The following is a 22,866-nucleotide window of genomic DNA, read 5'->3' on the forward strand; positions in this document are numbered from 1 at the left end:
ACTAAAATAAACACCAGTGTTGAATCACAACCACTAAAATAAAGAATACATACCGAATTAAGGCGAGCCATGAGGGAAAACGTTTTCATATAATCAATACCATAGACTTAGATGTACCCCTTTGTTATCAAACAAGCCTTGTAACGATCAACAACACCATCAAAATTATACTTCACACTAAATACCCATTTTCAGAATTAAAGTTCAAAGCATAAGAAAAATGATTCTTAATTGGTTCTAACATGTTCCAAAGTAGGGAATGCATGTATGAAACAGTTATGAATGAAAATGATCTAATGTTCTAAAAATTTAAAGTTCTACCTCAATTTTGAAGAATTGGGCCATTCTCTTTACGTGTATAGAGTCTTGAAATTTTCTAAACTACTTGGACTCGAATCTTCAATTCTTTATTTCTTTTCTTATGGATGCTTCTTCAAGATGACTTCACACACATTTGAAACTTGTAGTTTTGAGTTGGTTGTGTCGATTCTTTTGCATAAACCTTGGTTTTTGTGTCTCTTGAAGAATATGCATCTGAAATGCTATATTTATAATTATTAGAATCATTAAATTTTATTATTATCAAAATACGAATATGAGTCAACACTCGATCAACATCTTTAGGGGTAACCTTGTAACCAATAAGATCTAGAAGAAAATAAGTATTGGTTGTGGACGATGTGCTTTGCTGACTCAATGAACTACTCACGCTAGTTGTAGATAGCTCAATCTTCCATTTCTCAACCAAATTAAAAAAATCATCTACAGAGGTGGCATGGCCACCACCTCTCTCAAAATGTTTTGACCACAAAAAAAAAAAAAAAAACTAATGTTTGCAACATTCAATTTACCAAATCCTTCCAAACAATTAGAAGAAATGTCTCACCTTGCCACAATGATAGCAAGACTAACTATCTTGGCCACAATCTCGTCCATCTCTATACTGACTCTCCTCCTTCCACTACCTTGTCCTTGAGATGTCTAAACTAATCTACTAGCAAAATTGAGCCAACTTATTCATCACACACCACCCCCTCCCCTTGGTTTGCTTCTCGTTAGACCTTACAAGGAGGATATTGGTTTCAAGTTCCCTTTACAGTGAGTTCGATGATAACAAAACTTGTTTAAATGACTAGACCAACATTCGAACAATCCAAAGACAAAATGATTGAAGAAGTAAAAAAATGTACAAGGAGAGTCACTCAAACCAATGTTCGATGACCAAGAGATATGAAAAGTTTGGTGAGAATTTCGTTCGACCAGATTTTCAAATGACAAAAACAAAAAGGGGCAAAGACTCAAAAGCATTTAACAATATCTAACATGTATTTAAATAAGCACCAAGAAGTAGAAAAAGAAGCCCTTAGAATGCAAAATCATTTGAATAATACAAACTACATTTGAACAACATGACACATAAGTTGCAGAAGAAGATCCAAAGCTTCAATTTAGTTAAGATAGGTCTCCAAAATTTGTAAGTGACCTATCTATGTTTTCACCAACTCATAGAGAATTTTTAAAGTATTTTATCATAATTTTTAATCAATATTTCATTGAGTTTTGTAAAAGAATAAGTGTCCCTTTCTGAACTTAATAGTTCAATTTATGAATGTTGAAACTCATGTATTTGGTATGTTTTCACCCCAAGCTCATTAGTTCTCAATTCTAAAAGGCTCTAAGAATACTTCTAAGCATTTATACACTTTGAAATTAAAACTAGAGTTCATATTTTGTGCTTTGAAAAACCATTTTCCAAGGAGATAAGTACATTTGTTCTTTTTATTTTGAAATCTACATTTGGCTAACTTGAAATCATCTTCTTCATTCTAGCAAAGGCAAATTCATTGATTGGGGCAAAGTTTAACATCCAAATATCTATATGCACATACTTTGAAATCTTTTGATTAAATTTGGTTAAGTGTAACTAAACTAGTTTGCTCTTACTTTGAAACTAATCTCAAAGTTAGGATTACTATTTATGGGATAAATTTTTTTAAATCAAATCAATATTGAGTTGCTTGAGTTTGTCCCATGATTTGAAAACCAATCTGGAATTTGTTTTAAGACTCTAATTTTGAAATTAAGTCAATTAAAGACCTCATTGAGTTGCTCCCACATAGATTGATCACAAAGGATTTGTTGTATCTTTTACTTATGATTGTAAATTTGAAATCAACCTATTGAGTACCATTGTATGTAAGTAGCCTTTGCACTAATTATAGTCAAGCCTAGCGCAGGCAAGACCTTCCATGAATTCAAATCTTGGAAAAAGCTATAGTGCCTGAAGTTGAAGTGTTGAAATCCAGAGCATGGGTTTACTTTTGAGTCTAATTGGTTGTTGATAAACCCTTTATCAGTATAAATTGGAGATCCTAGTTAGTTGCCCAAAAATCTCTATGGGGGTCTAAATAGAGGCTCATTGTGTTCAAATTACAACAAGTTAATGAAGTTTTTTTTTTCTTCGAGAAATTCAACATAGTATCAGAGCGGGTCCTATGAATTGACTCAAAATGATTAACTTTTATGTCAATCTGATCTATATTTAAGGAGGTATTCTCATTGAAGTCGACAAGGGTCATGTCACAAAATGAAGCAAATTAATCGGTCATAACAAGTTCAAGAACGAATATTGTTTATGTCGAATTGGTATTAGATTAAAGCTATTTGAGTCTAGTTTCTTTAACAACTAACCTTTTTTTTATTATTATGAGTTATATCTTACGAGATATTGATATTAGAAATACCAAAGATCTGTTTTACCAAAATCCTTTTCCTATTTTCTCTCCTATTACCTTTCTTTGCATTGACGTGAATTGAGTTTCTTTTTCTCCTAGAATCCTAGTTTTTTATAGACATTTTTTTTCTCCATAATGTGCTCGTTCAAGCTATGTAATAGTCTACTCGGATGTTGTTTTCCATTTTTTCATATTTTTGTTACTTGGTTGCGTATCTATTTTTTTACATTTTTTTCCATGTTAAAGTATTATGGTTATTTATTTGGTTAACAAATGTATAAACGGTAAAGGATAAATAAATGAAAAAATTAAAAACAATAAAAATATATAATTCTTAAAAATTAAAAAATAACAAGTTTAAAATTTCAGGCCTCCACGTCCTGGGGCCAGCAAAAGGAACGGTTGGGATTATCCAGATAGCTTTCACTCGAGCAGCCAAATGAGTGCCACGTGAGCAGAATCGTTATGGGCCCGTAACATGCTTTTTAGTTTTTCCCTGCCGGAATTCTCAAGTCCGCAATTTGTAGAAGGAGACGGATGAATTAGCAGCCTTAAACTATGGAAAAAAGAAAGGTGGCATAAACAACAGAGAACACGAGGACTCTGTTCCCCTGGAGTTCCCTCTTTTATCTATTTAATCTCAGCTCTGCCAGCAGTGGATAAAAACGCTTACGATCATTGCCGACATAAATGACGACGTCTTAGGTTTTCTCCATATCTTTTTTCTGGTTTCGTTTTGGTGTTGTTCGCCGCTGAATTGCGAAATGGCGTCGTGGAATTTCTCCGACGGTAACATCAACAATTTGATCGAAAACAGATACATAGACGTTCGCCAGGTTGCTTCTGTTTTCGTTTCTATAATCTGGGGTTTGATTAATCTCCGTATTATTCTCTTCGTACTATGATCTTGTTCTTCGTTCTGGAGGCTTTTGCTTGTAATTTGCTGACTTAGGAATTTACATTCGAACTGGGTGAAGTCTCTTGGATTCCTCATCCTTGTCAGTGGAAAGAATTTTCTGGAAAACGTATGGAGCTCGGTAAAATTTGCTTTGGCAATCGTAGTATCGCTCTTCCTTGTGTATGAACTATGCGTACTTACTTTGGATTTTTCTGCTTCCAACAATGTTGATTACTTTTTATTTGCGAAAGAAAGCAATTAAAGAATATGAAGCAACTGTTGAGAATAACTCAGTATTAACAGGTTTATTAGGTATACAGATAAATAGGGTGTTGTTGTGCGTAGTCGACTTTAACTGTTTATTGGTTTCCGTTGTCTACTCTTTCTCCAAAAAGGACTTGTTAGCTGCTCTCAATGTACACTCTGATATATCGTAGTTGGTGGTCCATGTGGAAAGGGCTCTTACCTGTATTCGACAATGCCTAGAGGACCTATGGAGGCAAGCAGAAGTCCAGCTTTGTGGAACTTGGTGAAAACGTGCCAAGTAGCTCTGGAACAATCAGTTTGCCATGAACAGCTGTTATGGAGCTGATCGAGTTGAAAGAATGATTGCTCCAGATTTCCTCTTTATGTGATCTCCAAATGATGACACATGAAACTGATGGGTTGGATCAGAAACAACTTACATACTGGAAATAGACTTCACCTAGACTCTCCACCTATGTGAAGGAAAATACCCAAAAGAAGAGCTGATAACTGGATGCCTTTTCAGCTTATCTTATTGTCAGTTTGACACAGTGAATTGCACAGTTGGAAGTAGAAAGAAGTGGACTTAACAACACAGTTTCTGTGGAAAATGTGGTTTTTGAACTTCATTGGCCTGAACAATATGCTGCAGTAGGACGATTGTTTTTTACTTTTCTGTGTCTCAGTTTTGATCCATAAAATTTTCTGCTTCAAAACATCTGTTTTGCTAAATCAGACAGACTTCTGTTTGGTTGGATTTAATTGTGGGGTTGAGTTGATAAATGTGAGATTTAATATGAAGTTGACCCTTATCATCCAGCCTATATGAGTTCCTTTTGAAATTCTAACTCATAGAAAACCCTTTCCTTGTAGATGGTGGGGTGAGAAGCTATATATGTGTATGTGTCTGTGTGTTTTTTCTTAGTGATCATTAGGCCAATGCTTTCTGATCTTCTAGCATTAGTCATCTACCTCACAAGATTGATACTAAGTTGGGGGAGATCACAGCTCACCTTAGATTTCACTCAGTGTGTTTCTGATTGATGCTTTTAGTTATTAATTTTTTTTTGCCTATTTGGTCTTCATTTTGGTATCGTTACTGGTGTATGTACTTTAGCTGATGCATGTTTACCTGGTTACCACTGATCACTTTGTGAAAGTGATTGCTGCATCACTAGCTTGTAGGGACTTCTGATGGCATTCATTAAATTGCATAAATATTTCTCATACAAAATCTGTACTAAATTTCAGAAAATGGCTATTACTTATTTTTTCTTTGGGTGACAAATTAGTGCTACAACAAACTACATTTATGCCTTTGAGGCAGAAGAGATGCTTTTTCTAGTTTTTTAAAAAACATTTCTACCTTAGAAATATAGGAAGGAGGTTGATGTTGGAGTGGTACATATTTATGTTTTCTGAGCAGTAATAAGAAATACACCGAAAATACACCCCAAGTTCATGCATGTGTTGTGGGCATTATTATCAATGATTTTTCCAAACTGGAAAAGGTAAAAAGATTGAGAACTTCTCAATAAAATTCCTCCCACCAAAATTTCAATTTTCTGTTGAATCAATTTCCAGGAGACTTGTGAAAACACATAATCTCAAGGGCCTTGTCTTGATTGGTTACTTGCTATTTGGCTCATACTTGTATGACTGCTGCTTACAGAGAACGATAAGAATGATGACGTTGTTATTCACTTGGCTGAAAAGCTGCCAGAGCTTCCATATCTCATGTTTATTCAACTTTGTGCTGGTGCTTACTATCACGAGGCTTCAGTTATAGCTGGTTCACTCTTCGTTTCTTAGGCCCACAGCACGGGATCTCCTATTGCTAATTCCCCAAGCAAAAAGCTTGCCAACCGACAACATCCCGTTGTTAGGCACATGTTATTTTCTATTTCTTGGTAGTTGTTTGTTTTAATTTTAAGTCTCTTACCTCAGTTTGCATCTTTTTCTGGGTCTCATCGATAGAAATTTACCATTCAAAGAGTTTTTTTGCATCAGATGGCCTCTGTCTGGCACTAAATTTTCATTACGATATATGATTTATGTTGTTGTTGTTGTTGCCTCCCTGTAGTATTCTTCCATTCTTAAGCATTGCACACTTGCTATTGGTATATAAATTTCTGTACTGCTCAAATAACTAATCATTCTGGAAACATTTGATTTGTAAAGCGAATTATTTAATTAAAGAAACATGTTCGCAAGAAACTGCATATTTATTTTTGTGCTTTGACCTTGACCAATATTGAAGAATGTTTTTTCTTGTCTTTGTAGGACACCAATCACAGGTTGCAAATGCATTCATCATTGATAAAGAGGCTTTCTCTTGAAAAGGAACTTGAGGTTTGTAATCCATGGTGACCGGTTTTCTCATATTTTTGGGATATTCTTTCAGTTCTTGATGTACTTCCACTGTCAGTAGTAATTTATATGTATATCTCCATCTTGCGAGACCAATAGACTCATCGATCTTGGTTAAAAAAAAGACTCATTGATCATAACCATTTGGATGAAGAGTTGTGCATCACCATCTAGAAGAATTGAGTACTTTCTTGTGGAAATTCAAAACTTGCAGAGGGGTTCCTATCTCTTGGCTCACACTCCTACATCAGCTAACTTTATGGTTGACACCCTTGCCGAGGGTGTAGTGGCTCACCAGCGCTTCGTGTGTGTCATTTTCTTTCCCTTTGTACCTGTTTGATCTTGGGAAGCTTTTCTAGCTCGTGGAATCCATTCTTGTTTAAAATTCCCATCGACTGTTGAAGAAAACCACGAAAAAAAATCAGTTTAGATAATAAGTTCTTCATCAAAATAAACTTGTTTTCATGTTAGTTTTCTTCTTCGACCCATTCATTGAACTCCACATTGGTTGCACATATTAGTTTTCTCTCTTGCATAAAAAAATTGTGACTGCTGATATTTTTATCTTTGAATTTCTGTTTAGTTTGTCTAATGGTGGTGTCATTAACTGGTAAGCTGCATAATGATAAATCCAAGGCACTGATCTCAGGTTCCAGATTCACTATTCCTATGGAAATTGTGGGAAAACCTATCTTAGTATCATTTGTTTGTTTAATCATATATGTTAAGCTTCTCTGCTTCATAATATCAGTATTCTAGTTTGCGCAAAGACTTGGTATTAAGTTCATGTTGTTCTTGCTTTGACAGGGTCATCAAGGTTGTGTGAATGCAATAGCATGGAATTCAAAAGGATCACTCTTAATATCTGGATCAGATGACACGCAAGTATGATACTTTGAACTTAACTGTTTTTCTAAACTACTGATCTGTTCTTGACAGTTGGACATACTTGTTCTTCTAATGCTTGGTCTTCTTCTTGGTCAACATGAACTGGCTTCCTGAATAAGTACTAAAGCAGACATGCATATCTATTGTACTTTTTAGTTTTCTCTTACAGCATTACTGGTCTAAACTAAGATTATTTCAAAAAGGGTAATGCAGTACATTATCATGTTGAAGAATTAGCTCAAAAGTACTTGTGAACAAGTTGTGAATCCAGAATCTATAAAGGAAAGTACTTTCTGGAAAAGTCTGTGAGTTGCAATTTCCTATTTTAACAAGTTCACATAGAAAAGTATAAAGTAGTGGCAACTGGCTGTAGTTGAAGTTTAATTAAAATAGCAACTTGCTGTTCTATTTAAAAGTTTCAAATAGAAAGCCTTTTGCCCGTTGAAATTTCCTTTTTTAGCTTGGAGTCTTGGTTTCTGTGCACTTAAAGTCTAAAAGTGGGAAATCCTGCAACTCAGAAGTTGTTTCCTGTTTTAAATATTTCAGAGCAAAAAATTAGAAATTGATTTTGTTAAGGAATAGTCCCACATGGATTAGTGAGTACAAAGATCTTGAGTTTATTAGCTGGGAAAAAGTTTCCTAAGTTGGTTAGTCATTTTGGAATGGGCCTTGGACCCAACTTAAAAAATTTAGTAACTACTAGCTAGGGTTTATTTCCTAAAATGTGGCTGCAAAGAAGTTTCTTGTACTGATGAGTTTATGTGAATATAAAAAGACCTCATATGTAAGAAGGGAACGTCCTTTGGAATCAAATCCTTGTTTTGGTCACTGTAGGATGAAGTTATCATTTTTTTTTGCCCTCTATTTGCTATTTTTCTTGTTATCTGGAGAAATCCTACTTTCTGTCCTTCAAGTTTTATCTATCAAATTTGAGTATAGATGGTATTTTTAGTTGTTTTTCCTCCAACTTTCTGTCCTTCAAGTTTTATATATGACATTTGAGTGTAGATGATATTTTAAATTGTTTGCTTGAATCTAGATTACCGACACTCCTAAAGAATCTTTTAATATTATTATTTCTTGAATCTAAATTGCCTTGCTCAGTCACATAATTATATGAAACTTTCTAAAAGAGGTGGAGTACTTGTTTCCTGGAACTAGTTTCAGAAACAAAATGGAAATTTTTTTGGAAAACCGAGTCAGTGTTTTAGAACTGGTTATAACATTTTTAGAAACTTCAAATAAAATTCTGTAAATTAAATTGAATTTAGTAAAAGTCATAAATTTTCATTTGTTTCTTCAAAATCAAAGGTTAGCAATGAAAATTTTAAATTATTTGGTTCAAATAAATTGATTAACTGAGTAAGAATTATTATAACCGGTGACTTGGGCATTTGGCTCAATAGTCACATGAAGGTTTCTAGTGTGAAGTTCCTGGGTTCAAATCTCACCATGGGGAAGGGTATGTGACAATTTTTTTATTATAACTAGTTAATTGTTTTCACTTTTAAACGACTACATTTTTTATGAATTTAACCTTCATTATCATTTTAAATAATATGTATAGTATATTATTGTATTTATAAGAATGTTTCTTATTCAGTTTTTTAATTTATTATGGGTTTCTAAATGGTTTCTTTTTTTAATTTTTAATCTTTCATTAACTTTTCTAAATGGTTACTTAATTTTGTGAGTTTCCTATAACTGTTTTTTCACTGTCTTCTCGCTTCCATTCCCATTTCAGTTGCTCTTCTAGTAACCATGTTTTACACATTCTTCTTCAGCATAGATTTTCATATTGGCAGATGTGAATTGCTCACATGAATTGGATATGAAGCAGAGTGAAGTAAGTGTATCTTGGATAGAAGAATGATAAATATGTGACAGAGTGCCTATCTAGAAAGTTTGTAGAGAAATGATATTCTCAAGCATGGACTGCTTTTTGCATGTCAGAATATTTAGTTAGCACTGTATGTCACAATAAAACCTTGAAAAGAAATTTAGTATTTAAGTTGAGAGCAATGGTTTGGGAATTCTTTAATGCTGGCTGGTTGAACGATACACCTGGGTTAAGATGTGCTGAAGTGTCTGGGTGTGGAAATTTGTGCCTGGTCTTTAAACCTGGAATTTTAAGTGACTGACAGTACTGTCAATACTTTAAAGATTTTTGTGATTGGGAAATTTGGGTTTAATCTAGACATTGCAGCAGTAGTTATCTTGGCTATGGATCAGCAATTGCTTTAGACGAGGAAATCAAAACGTTTTGACTGGTCTTCAACTACAATGCCTGTCCTCACGACAATGACTCTACTTAACCCAAAAGTCCTAGATAAACTCTTAACCTAGAGAGGAGGGAGGAGGATAGTTACTAGACTCCTATCTATTATGACATATATTGATGTCATAAATATGCACAACTTTGATAGCAGGTTTCTAGGTTTTCTTAGTCAGAGCCTGCTATTTGTGAGGGATCTGCCATGCAATTGCTGTCATCTGTATATACTCAACTTTGAAGGCAGGTTTCTGGTTTTTCTGCTTTAAATTTTGCTTCTACTAAAGAATTATTATTGATATAAAATTGTATGTCTTTGTTTGGATTTTTTTGGTAATTTTTTTTCTTTCATTAATGGTTATGGACTGTGGATAAATAGATTTGTTTCTCCATGATCAAATTATATTTGTTCGGTTCAACACACTTATTGTAGATATAAAATTATATTTTTTTCTTTAGATTCTTTGTTAGTTTTTTATTTCTTGAATATTAAATACTAAATCTTAGACACTTTTGAAATACGATCCTTCATTGGAAAAACAAAGTATTTAAAAGGTTAGAAGGAGGCCTGGGAAGAATGTGATTCTTGTCCAGACCATGTGATCTGCCAGGTCCACCAGTTTGACCCTCCCACTCATGCTATCGTATTGAGAGGAATTATTTTTTTAAAAGATTTGTTGATTGGTGACTTTTAACCTAAACTTACCTATGGTGAGCTTGACTACTTCTATTTCCTAACTTGCTCCCGTGATCTAACACTGTGTCTTGGATGATGGAAAGCATTAATCTTGGATCTACCTATACTTTATCTTAGATTTCTTGTTTCCTTGTTTAGGTTAACATTTGGAGTTATACAAGCAAGAGTCTGTTGCATAGTATTGATAGTGGTCATACTGCAAACATATTCTGCACAAAATTTGTTCCAGAGACTTCTGACGAGCTTGTTGTGTCTGGTGCTGGAGATGCAGAAGTAATCTACTTTTATGCTGAATGTTTATTAAGTTGACTTAAGTCACATTTTTTTGAGTTGGTGGGCTTGCAATTACTGATTTTTTTTCAGGTTCGCTTGTTCAATTTATCTTATTTACATGGGCAAAGTACCGAAGAAACACTTGAACCACTGGCCTTGTTTCGCTGTCACTCAAGAAGAGTGAAGAAATTAGCTGTAAGATTTATATCAGTAGTATCACTAAACACTCCCATTCTCTCTATCTCCCCCCTCCTCTCTCTCACTCAATCTCTCTCTCTCTCTCTCTCTCTCACACACACACACACACACACACACACACACACACACACACACTATCACACAACCAGTGACATTTATGCATCTGCTATGTTTGTTCAACCATATTTTCCACTTATTCTTTGTACTTGTATTTACTTTTGTGTCTGTAATTCTATGCATGTTTGATGCAGGTTGAAGTAGGGAATCCTAATGTGGTGTGGAGTGCAAGTGAAGATGGCACCCTGCGGCAGCATGACTTTCGGGAGGGTTCCTCTTGTCCTCCCTCTGGGTCTTCCCATCAAGAGTGTCGTAATATTCTGGTATGTCTTTTTATAATTTCTTTCTCTTGCCTTTTGTTTGCAGAATTTCTTATCTTCAGGGGAAATGTCTTGTTATATGTGCTTTGCTCAGATTCCTTGTCTTTTGCAGACCTTGTTTTGGATGACTTATTTCTCTCTCACAGCATCCACTTTGTTTTTTTTTTCCTTTGTCAAAAAAAATAAAAAATCGACAGCTTGATCTGCGATTAGGGGCAAAGAAATCTCTAGCTGATCCCCCAAAACAGTGTCTTGCTTTAAAATCTTGTGACATCAGTACAAGTCGGCCTCATCAGCTTCTTGTTGGTGGGAGGTAATTTTCTTTGTTTGAATATGTCTTTCTTGAGTATGAATTGAATATATTTTTTAGTTTCTTAAAATTTTCTAAATTAAATGTTTTTGTTTCTTTAATTTTGCAGTGATGCTTTTGCTCGTTTATATGATAGAAGAATGCTGCCGCCACTAACCTCTTCTGAGAAGAGGATGAAGCCACCTACATGTGTTAACTATTTCTGTCCGATGCATCTGTCAGATCGGGTTTGAAGCAAAGTTCCTTAAGTACTTCATAATGAAAATACCTCTTGCTTAGAACTAGGAAATTTCAATAATAATTATAGCAACAGCAACTCCTTAAGACAAAATCTAGGCATTTCTTCTTTGGAAGAAACTGAATATCTTTTGTGGTAGCCCATATCTCTTACTTTTTAATGCTTTGTTGTTTTTATTTCAGGGCAGATCAACTTTGCCCTTGACTCATGTTACTTTTAGTCCAAATGGAGAAGAGGTGCTTGTTAGTTATAGTGGGGAGCATGTCTACTTAATGGATGCAAATCTTGGTATTTTCTTAACTTTAAAGTATATGACACAATTTAGTAAGTCTTTTATTTGGAGATACATTGTTTCAATAAAAAGTTGGGACATTAAATTATTCTGTAGCATTAGGTTCTATGGAACAAAAAAAAAAGCACATGAAATTTCTGCTTAGCCGTTAAATGTTAAAAAATTATCTGGTTTTTAGTATCTTTCTTCACTTTTCAGAAATGGTAACCTGGGCTCAAGTATACTATTCTTTTGTGTTGCAGGCAGCAAAAATGTCTTGAGATACTCTGTAGAAGATGTTTCACAGCAAGTGAATTCAGCTCCTACACTTAGTGAAATGGAAACAGCCCAGGATCTGATAGCAAAACCTTTTCAGTGTTCAAATGATAGCATTGGAAACTGCAACCATCCTACCAGGGTTAGTTGTTGTATTTTCCATGGGCCCTAGTATCTTTTGGTTTTCCTAGTTAATATGTCTGTCTTGACTCGTGGTGTCTGAGAACAATTTACATTTTGTACAACTAACTTGTGCTAATTTCAGCTTCACCAATGCCAGGAATTACTAGAAGCTGCTGAAAAATGTTTAGAACGGTCAGATTATTTTAATGGAATTGAAGCATGTAATGAATTACTTGATGGCAGAATTCGAGAAATTGGACCTGCACTTGAGTATGGTTGCTTATGTACTCGTTCAGCACTATTTCTCAAGGTTTTTGGATATCTTGATTCGCTCACAAATTCCGTACTGTTAATGTCCTCTGAGAATTATTTGTTGGTCTAAATGTACTCAATATTATTTGCTCTTTCAGAGGAAATGGAAAAATGATGTTCATATGGCTATTAGAGACTGCAAGAAAGCTCAAAGGATTCATCCTTCATCTTACAGAGCATATTTCTGCATGGCAGAAGCCCTTTTAGAGGTTTATTTTCTGTTGTCTTCCTACTTTGTGACTTGCTTAGTAATTCAGATATACCACCTTGTCCTTGTCTCTAAGCTGACCCTGTGTATCTGGTATCGGTATATAATGTGAGGTAGCAGACTGTAACATAAGATATTACACGCATATTGTGCAGTGTAGTGTTCATTTGTTTCCCAAGAAGGGCAAGATGTCATTACTCTGTTACAGTTATTTCGTTCCCTTTTCTTTCATTACTGTGGTAATTTGGCCTCTTTCGTACACTTTGTAGTTAGGAAAACATAAAGAAGCTCTAGAGTATGCGATGGTTGCACATCATTTTGCTCCATCCAACTACCAGGTGTCTGAAATGGTAGAGAATATAAAACAGCATCTAGCTTCAGGTTAGTGACTGCATTTGATTTGAAACTCTAATTACTCTAGTGTTTTTGACTAAGTAGGATTTTTCTGTTTTTTGTAATTCTTTTAACTGGATATTCCCTTTGAAGATCTTTTCTCTGATTGGTTAACTTTCTCCAGTTGAAGCTGCAGAAAATAATAATAATGGATTGTCAAAAAGTGAATCAAGGAAGGGTAAATCAAGATCATCGAGTGATGTAAATTACCGACAAGAAGCAAATTCTGATGCATCGCAGGATTGTCCTCGATCTGAAAGGGAGGATTCAGACATTGAAGAGGAGATGGAAGTGGATTTTGAAACATCCATTTCAGGTGATGAGGGACGCGATATTGAATCTGGTATCCTTCGTGGAAGTTTGAATTTGAGATTTCACCGTAAAGCTGATTCTGCCAGAGAAAAACATTCACCGAATGGGTCATGCGAGTCACCTTCATCTTCATCTCAAAACGAAAATTTAACTTATGAGGTAAACTTTCTGACAAGGTCTTAACATTTCTTTCACATCATGAGATCTCTGTCTCGCAAACACATTGGTCTTCCTGCTAGTTTTCTCAGAGATTTTGCAATTACAATTTGAGTATGCATGGATTTTCAATTCTCTGCATACCTTATTTATGTTTATCATGGTCATTTTATTGCAGCCAGAAGTTGTGATTGATATGAAACAAAGATATGTGGGCCACTGCAATGTTGGGACAGACATTAAACAGGCCAGTTTTCTGGGCCAAAATGGTTAGTTCCACTAATTACTCTTGTTCTCTTTTGATGCTTTGTATATAATGCAAAGGAAAAAAAGAAGGTTAAGTGTCATTGGTGTACTAACAACAATTCTATCGAATATTGGTGTTTTTCTTTTCTTTGAGGACAAGTATTGGAGGGGCTTCTAGAATAATCTTATCTTTATATAGAATATGAGTTTATTAATTTTAAAATCTCATTCCACACTTCAGGAGAGTATATTGCCAGTGGAAGTGATGATGGGAGATGGTTTATATGGGAGAAGAAAACTGGAAGGCTAGTGAAAATGCTTGCTGGAGATGAAGCTGGTATGCTGATTTTTGTTTCTGATTTCAGTAATCTCCCCAATTATTTTGCTCTCATGATTAAAAGGGTTTGTACTTTTCCAGTTGTCAACTGTGTTCAGTGCCATCCTTTTGATTGCACCATCGCTACCAGTGGAATTGATAACACAATCAAGGTATGATCTGCTTTAGATAATGAAGATAAACCTTGGGCATAGATTTAAAAAGTTTCTGGTAATTCTGTTTGTAGATATGGTCTCCTCAATCGGAAGTGCCATCAATAGTAACTGGAGGAACGGCGGGCCCAGAGACTGCAGATGTGTTGAGTGCGATGGAAACCAACCAACGCAAATTGTTGAGAAACCGTGAACATGTCTTGTATGTCCTTCAAACAAATTCTTTTTCTTTGTGGGTGATTTCTTTTCCTTTTTGTTTAGAAATTAAAAAAGATAAGAGAAAGAGAATGGAGAATGTTGAGAGTTAAAATGAAAACGAAACTATTTTCTATAATTAGAATGTTGAAGAATAGGTATGAGAAAGTCTTAAACTACCCTCTTATATTGAGTACAATGAGCCTCTACTTATAATAGAGGAAAGAAGTAGAACCAAATTACAATTAAACGACCCTTGTCCTAGTTACAGCCGAAGTCAAACACTAAAGGATAAACCCTAAAACAATTGAACAACTGAACAATAAATAGAATATTAACATAACTAAAACACCTTTACACAAGCACTCTTGTGTGAGACTTCTTCCTGTGAAACTCTTGTAAGACTCCACCATATTAATTCTGGCTTTATGAGACTTCTTGGTGTGATAGTTATGTAATACTCTCTCATACCTGTTCTTCAACACATATTTGTTAGTGCTGGAATTTTAACTCGTTATTACATCATTTCCTTTTGGGCACATGGTCTTCAACATAGACTAAGACTTTTAATTGGACAGGAATTCTTGAACACACTGTTTTATCTATATATCTAACACCGCTCCTCAAGCTGTACACTAAACCGCATGAAGTCCCAGCTTGAAACAAATAGAATTGAGTAAAGCACTTTAGGAACCTTTTATAATGATGTTTGGAAGTTGGTGTAAGAAAAATGTGTAGAAATGACAATTAGTCTTCAAATTGGTGCTTGATATTTAGCTTTTGCACTTATTTGTTTGACCTTCATATTTGTTGCTTTGATGTTTAGCTTCTCCTTCTATCTCCCCTTAAGCAGCAATTCTGATTCGAGAAGAATTATTTGAATTGATATAGCCTATGGCAGGTTAGAAGATTCAATGAGCGTAAACTAAAGAATTGCAATGAAAAGGCAAACTGGCTAAGCCTTGAATTGAGGGTAGCTCATAGTATAAAAGAAAATCAGGAAGCAGGGTGGGTAAAATAGAAAAGTAGAAATATGAAATCAACTTAATATATAGAATATATAATTCAAGTAGCAGTAGTACTAAATTTTTTTGTTATTAGAAATTGGACTGGAAATATAAGAGTGATTTTGTCCAGCTAATATCTTGTTGAAGTTGCGAAACAATCACCCCTAGAAACCATGTACTAAAAGAGATCAAACTAAGAAACTGAAAGCATTTGATCAAATCTAGGAACAAAGAGGGGAGGTTTACTTCCAAAGATAAAATTCAAACATTTTAGAGTAATAAAAAAGTTTAAACGAAACAAGAGTGTTTTTTTTTTTTTTTTTGTTAAATGAAACAAGAGTGGTTTTGAATTCAGAATAAAAATAATGAAGTTTTCTAAAGCAGCACATAAGGTTTGATTTCACCAGAAAGAGCATCTTCTTTCAATCCATAACCACAGGCTCGACAAATCTATAATTGTCTAAGAAAGGGTTTTAGAAACCCTAAGATAAAGAAAAAGTCTCCTTAAATTAAGTTTGGTTCCAACTAAATTTTGATGGAAGCTCTATATAGGGGTGGCAACGAGCTGAACTAAGTATGAAGTATCTTAGGTTCGAGCTTGGCTTGAATTATAACCACCTGAGTTTGAGCTCAAGCTTGACCTCGAACTTGAGCGTATACATGAGCTCGAATTCGGATCAAGTAAAACTTCAGTGGCTTGATGGTAATGGGGGTGGGTATTTGCAGATCGGAAGTCAAAATCAGAGTTCTAGCTGGAAATCAAATAGCTTAATGGGAGACTGATTGATCACAGAACAGAAAGGAAAAAAATGAAGAGCTGGACTGGTGCTATTTTAGCAGGAACATTGCAGTAGAAAGAAATAATCAGGCTACATAATAGTTTAACTGAACTTAGGAAAATTGAGGGAACAATAATTTGACCGATAGTGGAGGACTTGGACTGTGACAGTAGGCAGAAAGATTCACAAAATTAGGGAGAGTTACCCTCCCCCTCTCTGTACCAGGAGGGCAGTAGAGCCCTTTTCCTGTGAGAAGATGAAAAGGAGAAGAAAAACCGAAGAGGAAGAAGAGAAGAAGGAACTGGAGAGCCAAAGTGATACGAACCAGACAAACCTGGAACTGGCAACATCGAACAAGTGAGGAGAGAAATTAGGGCAACTGATTTTAAGTCTTTGCTTTATCCAAGTTATGGTATTTTTGTTGAAAAATTAACTTTGAGCTAGCTTGCAAGCTGTCAAGCCAAGCTAGGTGTTAAGCACTTAGCCAATACTACCCAAAAGACCAGCCTGTTAGGAGCGGAAGGCATAAGTACTTATTAACCCAGGACCATAACATCACACCCCACCTTCATGAGCCGACGACCACGGCGGTGCAACGACACTGGCCCAACTGCAATAATACCTAGACGCGACCTAGCCTCTATGACCTACCAGTAATTTTAATTCAGCCTTGCGCGCCCCGGGACTCGAACTCGTGACGTGGGAGCCCGCTTTGATACCAAATATTAAACACCTAGCCAATACTACCCAAAAGACCGGCCTGTTAGGAGCGGAAGGCATAGGTACTTATTAACCCAGGACCATAACACTAGGCCATGCTCGAGCTTGGTTAAAAACCAAGCCAAGCCTCAAGTTGTCTCAGCTTTGAGCCTCCCCTGTCTTTAAATGTAATCTTGATATTTCTAGAGAACAGAGAGAGAGAGAGAGAGAGAGAGAAGAGGGGGGGGGGGGGGAGAGGCATTTGAGACCATTTGGGTAATATCATTAGGGTTTATTATGCTTCTTATGTCTTACGTGATTCCTCGGAGGCTGAAATTTGTGCCTATCTCTTGTTCTCGACCTTATTAGGTCCTCTTTTATTTTCCCCCACTCTTTAATGAATTTCTCATTCATTGAATTATTCTTATTCTGAAAAACACAGAACCAACTCTTTCTCTTTTTTTTCTATACAAAAGGATTAGTATGCCCTTCCTAAAAAGAAATAAAAAAAATTCAAAGAATGGTGCCAGAAGGGCCCATAATGTGGGCTACTACTTACCTACTCCCATGCTTGGGAGAGGGGGTGAGCAGGTAGGGGAAGGGACCCTGCCCTGCTCTCATCTCAGCTCTCCACAGTGGCTGAGAGGATGAACAGTGGGGCTCTTTCCTGAACGGAATGGACGCAGGGAAGGGAAGAAAAGCTCCTGTCCCCCACTCATCCTGTCTGCTGGTGTTGAGAGTAATTAAAACTAAAAATTAAAAGATGTAAATATTGTTATTAAAAAGAGATCAAATTAGAGATCAAGCTATAAATTCTCTAAAGAGAATTTAAATAATAAAGACAGGTTATTGGAACTAGGCCACAATAATTGAAGAAAATATCGATTAGAGAGTAAATATTATTTATTGTTAGGACCAAGAAATTATATAAATGAAACGAGGGTCAAAAGATAAGCCCATAGGTCTAAACTGTAATTAAATTTAAAAGCTGTAACTTGGCTGACTTAAACTTCTTTGGTGGATGGCACTTGATCAGAAAAGAAAAGGTGAAAGCAAAAAAGAGGAAGAAACAAGATAGCAGTAAAAGGTAGAGAAATTGAGCGTTCTTCTCACACTAAAAAAGAGAACAGATTTGACGATCGAGGGTGAAAGACTGATCAAGGGACTACAGCTAGAATGGTTCTTCTAATTCTTCTTTGTTTTTTTCCCTTTTTTTGTCTTCATCTCTGACTGGAATTGGTAGGGAAACTAAACCAGAGTGCAGAACCTAAGTTCTGACTATGTTAAGAAATAAAATTGAAAGAGGAGAACGGGAGAAAAGAAAGCGAGTTGTCTGACTTTTATCAACTAAGAAAGTGAACAGAACTAATTATAAATAGACTAAGATTTTAAGTTGAACAATAATTCTTGTACTGATCTATATTTCTACTATTTTCATGGTCCTTAAAATCATCTAGTTGAATTAAGTTTGGATCTTTCATGAATTAAGGCCCACACAGCATCTTCGAACATCTGAAAAATGGAATGGATAATGAAGATCTATTTTAGTTCAGCAGCAAATTTAGTGATAAGTGCTCAATGTTGCCTTTTTGGCAGTCTCATGAAAAAGGTGCTGATAACAAACACTGCTGCATGGATTGGGCGTTTTGCTCAATGGCCACAGGCGGGTGTTTCTGGTATGAGGTATTGGTTTCAAGTCTGAAAAAAAATTAAAAATTAAAAATTAAAAAATTAAAAATTAAAAAATTAAAAATTTAAAAATTAAAAAAATCTGTTTTGTGACAGTTACAATTTATGAAATGAAATCCTTGCTAAGTTGCATAGAACTTCCTCCCCCTTCCTGAAGTACTATTCCAAACATCTGCTACTTCCACAAGACAATGGGGCATTGGCTTGTCTCCATATTGTTTCGTATTTGGCACAAGCACACCAACCTTCTTTCTTATAAATCCAATGATGACTTGGATCTAAAATTGGAAATGGAAGGTCAGCTTCAGAAGGCAAGAGTTTCACCTTACACCTTACAATATATCTGAAATAAAGGGTATAATCTGCAACTTTAGTTACAAGATTTTAAGTATGAATACAGGGTAAACGGAAGCTGAGTTAAACCCAAGTGATTTCAGGATGGCACAAAGAAATTGATGTCCTTTCATCTCCTGGCGTTTACAAATGACAAGGAAGATTAGATTTAAGAGAAAGGAGTAATAAAATAAAGTGAAAGATGGTTAAAAGTAGGAGCAGGCTTGGGAGATTTATGCAATAAGTGCATACCAAAGGGAAGGCAAAATTCGACAGAATAGTTTTTTGAAAGTGATGTTTTAAGTGGCATACTGATGAGCAGCTGAAAAGCATAATTTTCACAATAAGTATTCAAAGATGATAATGCATAGACAAAAGTTTAGAAGTGACTATGGATGAGAAAATAGGAAAGCTATTTGAGATGGTCTAACCCTACTGTGTGTGAACTTGGCGTGAAATATGAGATGACTGAATATGATCTAGATGTAGATGGAAAGGACTTCAAAATTGCATTCTTAACAGTGTAAAAGGATATATTTCCTCAATCATTTTCAAATAAGAGAAAAAGGGTTGGATGGCGCTGAAAATCTTGGTTGCACTTTCAATTATTCAGCTCCACTTATTTTACTCCCATATGATTTCCATCGCTTTGTTTTCTATTCATTCCTTTGGTTTTAACCTTACCATATCAATATGCAATCGACAGGCCCTTTGAACTATTGGAGCGTTTTAGAATGCATGACTTTGCTGAAGGAACGTTACATCCTTTTGAGTGTGCCCAGAGCTAGTCAGTTTGTTTCTCATGGAAGCTTCAAGAATCGTGGTATCCAGGGCTCTGATTTCATAATGCTATGATATTAATGTCTTTTCTAATGGATGCTTTTCATTCAAGATTATAGAATTGATAGTTGAGTTCAATCTTTAATTTCTGGATGGAGAGCTTCTGGAATTTCTTAAATATGTATGCTTGTGAGTAATTACTAAATTGCAAGCATTCTTGTTCAAATCAGGATTACCTGAGTGTTCCAAGTTGAGGAGATTCTTTTCAGGCTAAGAGCAGAACAGGAAAGGACTTTCGTGAGGGATCTGAACCTGAATGGAGAGAAAGGGGGGGGGGGTCTGGGATATGCCATTGAGCTCTCTTGAGTGTCTTTTTATTTGTCCAGTCGTTTTTCTATGAAGACATTGAAGAGGAGAAATTTTAGGTGTATTTACTTCCAGAGCATGCCTTGATAATTAATAATTAACCATCTATGATGATGCATGCTTGCGATAGAGTCTGTCTTTGACGATGCAAAAGCCTATGATTTGTTTACATTATCCTGTGTTATGAGTTGAAAAAACTTGGGAACACTACTTCGCCTCTTTTTCATCTTCTATGTCTAAAAATACAATAAACTATTGCGATTTCATAGAGAAAACAGGTTCCATTGCCTCTTGCTAAGCGAACAAAAAGGAGTAGGCAAAGAACCTGATTCATTGTACACAGTGATCTGCAAAAGCTCAAGTTGAGAGGAATAGACGAGGTCTGATATAAAGATAATAAGAACCCCCCCCAGATTCCTGCCAGACATTAAAAAATTGTGGCTCCCCGAAAACATAAATCTCCTAAGAAAAAGTTACAAGTCGGTGGCGAAAGAGAAAAGCTTTGAAGTACGGAACCTGTGAAAGTTGAACGTACAGATTTCGTTTTTCTCCCCTCAGTCGAGTTCATGTCCCCATGAAAGCTCCGACGTCGTGGATGGACCGTCCCTTCCCCTCTAGCCCCCCACTTTCAGATCACTTAAGGTCCCACGTGCATCTCCCCCGGAGGTTGAGATGCGTGGGCTCACCTCAGCTCTGCCGGCGCCGCGAGTCATGGTAGCACGTTGCCGTTTCATGGTTTGGCGGATTTGCCCTCCATGGCGTCATTAAAAACCAGTCCACTCTCTCTCCCCCTCGCGTTTGCCTTTTCACGTGCGGACCATCCGCTGAAACCCGACTCCCGTCCCCCTCCTCGCCCTGTGTGGCGATCCTGTGCCCATTACCCCCTCTCCTCTTACACTCTCTCTCTCTCTCTCTCTCTCTCTCTCTCTCTCGCTGCCAATAATTTCTCTCAGTATTCTCGCTCTCTTCGATGAGGGATGGCTGCTTCGACTAGAGGAGACGAACCACCGACTCTCGAGTGCTGTATGTGTGGCGATTACGGCCTCTCAAAGGAGCTTTTCAGATGCAAAAACTGCCTCTTCCGATCTCAACACAGGTCGAAATTCCACTATTTCTATCCATATCTCCTTTGGGTTTCCTTTTTTTCTTTCATTTTTCCTTCCTACTTTAGGTTTCTATTTCGGAGGATGAGAAACTCTCTTTGTGCTTCTATTTTCAGGTATTGTAGCAATCTTTACCCGAAAGCTGATTCTTATCGGTATTGCAACTGGTGCCTCAAAGAGGACGAAGGAAGAGCTGTAAAAGACACTGCGATCCCTTCCCCGAGTAACAGTAATCTTAATAGTAACAAAGGTGGCGTCGTCGCAGGTGTCAAGCTTCTGAGGGGTGAGTTTCCTCTGAGTTTAAGTAATCCCATAAAGAAGCAGCGATCGCCGGAAAGGTCTAAGCTGTCCGCCGTCCAGCGGACGAGATCGGAAGACATGTCAAGCATCGTAAAGTCGAAACAGGCTTTTAGAGGAAAGGTCCGGAGGTACAAGCTGCTGGAAGAAGTCTCGAGCTAATATGATTGATGTTTTATTTTTGTCGGAGAAGGGGTGCCTTTTCACAGTATGTAGGTGTAAATACGTGACTTCGTCAACGATGTTTTACGTTTCTTCCAGCTCTTTTCTCTGGAACAAATTAACTCGATGGGACGGCTCTATCTTCATCCTCTCAATTCACTGTTGCTTTGATAATTAAACGATACCGGGGGACACGTCTGGAGTTTGATTGGTCGATGAGCTTGATTCCATGGTCATCATCACTGTAACTACTATCCCGTTCAATAATTATATCGTATATTTATTGCTATTAAGTAGTACTGGAGATTAATTGTGGTACTGGTATAAAGAAAGAGCGTTTCCTCTCAAAAGAAGATGAAGACGAAGATGAACCAAATACGAGAAAGAAGACGTGAGGCGGATAATGACGAAGGGAAGAGCCTGTAGTGGGTGGTCGGATTTCAGAGTCAACTTATTCTATCAAGATAATCTCCATGAACGCGCGCCATAAAATACTCGATATTTGTAAGCTTCTCAATTTGAGATTGATCACTTCAACAAACGCTAGTCGTTCATTTGAACGCGGGCCCTCTGATCCGAGCCTCTAGTTGATCAGTCATCATCAATGGCTTTATGAATAGTAAAATGATTTTAGATGGTGGATGTAAATCTATTTTTGATACTCAGTTTCGTAATCTGTTTGTTTTAAAATGTTTCTTTCTGTGCAAAATCTGGACGTGTGGTGGCGGTTTCCTCTTTATTAATAAAATCAATAATCAGAATTGTGAACTTGCTTCAGTTGGATGAATTTTCGCGAATTCGCTCGTTGAGGAGCCAAAATGGATTTTCTCCTGCACAAGAATAGGGGTTTAAGAAAAGTTCTTGAAAATTCGAGTTTACCTTACGATCCATTTCTGCAAAAACTCGCAACATAGTAAAAAATCTAACTCCGTTCCTGTCTAGTTTTGAATATCAGTGGCCATTCAAGGTATTTCTCTCTCTTTTCGAAAAGAAGACCTTTTTAAAAGGTAATATAGCAGTTAGAACTACGAGGATCAAGATGGGACAATCTTGATCAGTTTGAAGGTTTTCAGGGTTTTTGTTGAGTATCCATAAATGGAATGTAAGCCTTAAACATGAATTTCTAATAACAACATGAAATTCATCGTATAATTTAAACGGAAACAAA

The 22,866-nt window shown here is 36.2% G+C and overlaps 1 protein-coding gene and 1 long non-coding RNA gene across 7 annotated transcripts; both read left to right on the top strand.

The window, feature by feature from the left end:
• Nucleotides 1-3,309: 3,309 nt before the first annotated feature.
• LOC137937732 (protein ALTERED SEED GERMINATION 2) lies at nucleotides 3,310-20,307 on the top strand. 6 transcript variants are annotated; one of them, XM_068782862.1, is made up of 20 exons: nucleotides 3,310-3,571; nucleotides 6,163-6,231; nucleotides 7,057-7,134; nucleotides 10,245-10,379; nucleotides 10,470-10,574; nucleotides 10,829-10,957; nucleotides 11,152-11,267; nucleotides 11,374-11,491; nucleotides 11,685-11,790; nucleotides 12,037-12,191; nucleotides 12,315-12,482; nucleotides 12,583-12,693; nucleotides 12,962-13,073; nucleotides 13,210-13,556; nucleotides 13,732-13,822; nucleotides 14,041-14,136; nucleotides 14,218-14,288; nucleotides 14,363-14,490; nucleotides 19,697-19,813; nucleotides 20,001-20,307. In XM_068782862.1, exons 1-19 carry the CDS (start codon nucleotides 3,500-3,502, stop codon nucleotides 19,776-19,778), a joined length of 2,289 nt encoding a protein of 762 aa, XP_068638963.1. In that variant the 5' UTR covers nucleotides 3,310-3,499; the 3' UTR covers nucleotides 19,779-19,813; nucleotides 20,001-20,307. The 6 variants fall into 6 exon arrangements, with proteins under 6 accessions (XP_068638963.1, XP_068638964.1, XP_068638962.1 ...); XM_068782863.1 differs by having other exon boundaries at nucleotides 19,697-19,810; XM_068782861.1 differs by having other exon boundaries at nucleotides 19,697-20,307.
• A 639-nt stretch (nucleotides 20,308-20,946) lies between these two features.
• LOC137937849 (uncharacterized) lies at nucleotides 20,947-21,796 on the top strand. The gene is made up of 2 exons (XR_011109671.1): nucleotides 20,947-21,232; nucleotides 21,356-21,796. It is a non-coding gene; the product is annotated as an uncharacterized lncRNA (long non-coding RNA).
• Nucleotides 21,797-22,866: the final 1,070 nt, after the last annotated feature.

The sequence above is a fragment of the Aristolochia californica genome, unplaced genomic scaffold (genome assembly GCF_029961685.1).
Source record: "Aristolochia californica isolate CCGP_79_NKW_82.1479 unplaced genomic scaffold, dmAriCali1.0.hap1 SCAF_7, whole genome shotgun sequence".
NCBI lineage: Eukaryota > Viridiplantae > Streptophyta > Magnoliopsida > Piperales > Aristolochiaceae > Aristolochia > Aristolochia californica.

What these genes read in the sequence shown, in the direction of transcription:
- LOC137937732 (XM_068782861.1), top strand. Translation starts at nt 3,500, where the DNA reads ATGGCGTCGTGGAATTTCTCCGACGGTAACATCAACAATTTGATCGAA. An exon ending in AAAACAGCATCTAGCTTCAG is followed by an intron (nt 13,074 to 13,209) that starts GTTAGTGACTGC and finishes AACTTTCTCCAG; the next exon opens with TTGAAGCTGCAGAAAATAAT. An exon ending in GCTTGCTGGAGATGAAGCTG is followed by an intron (nt 14,137 to 14,217) that starts GTATGCTGATTT and finishes GTACTTTTCCAG; the next exon opens with TTGTCAACTGTGTTCAGTGC.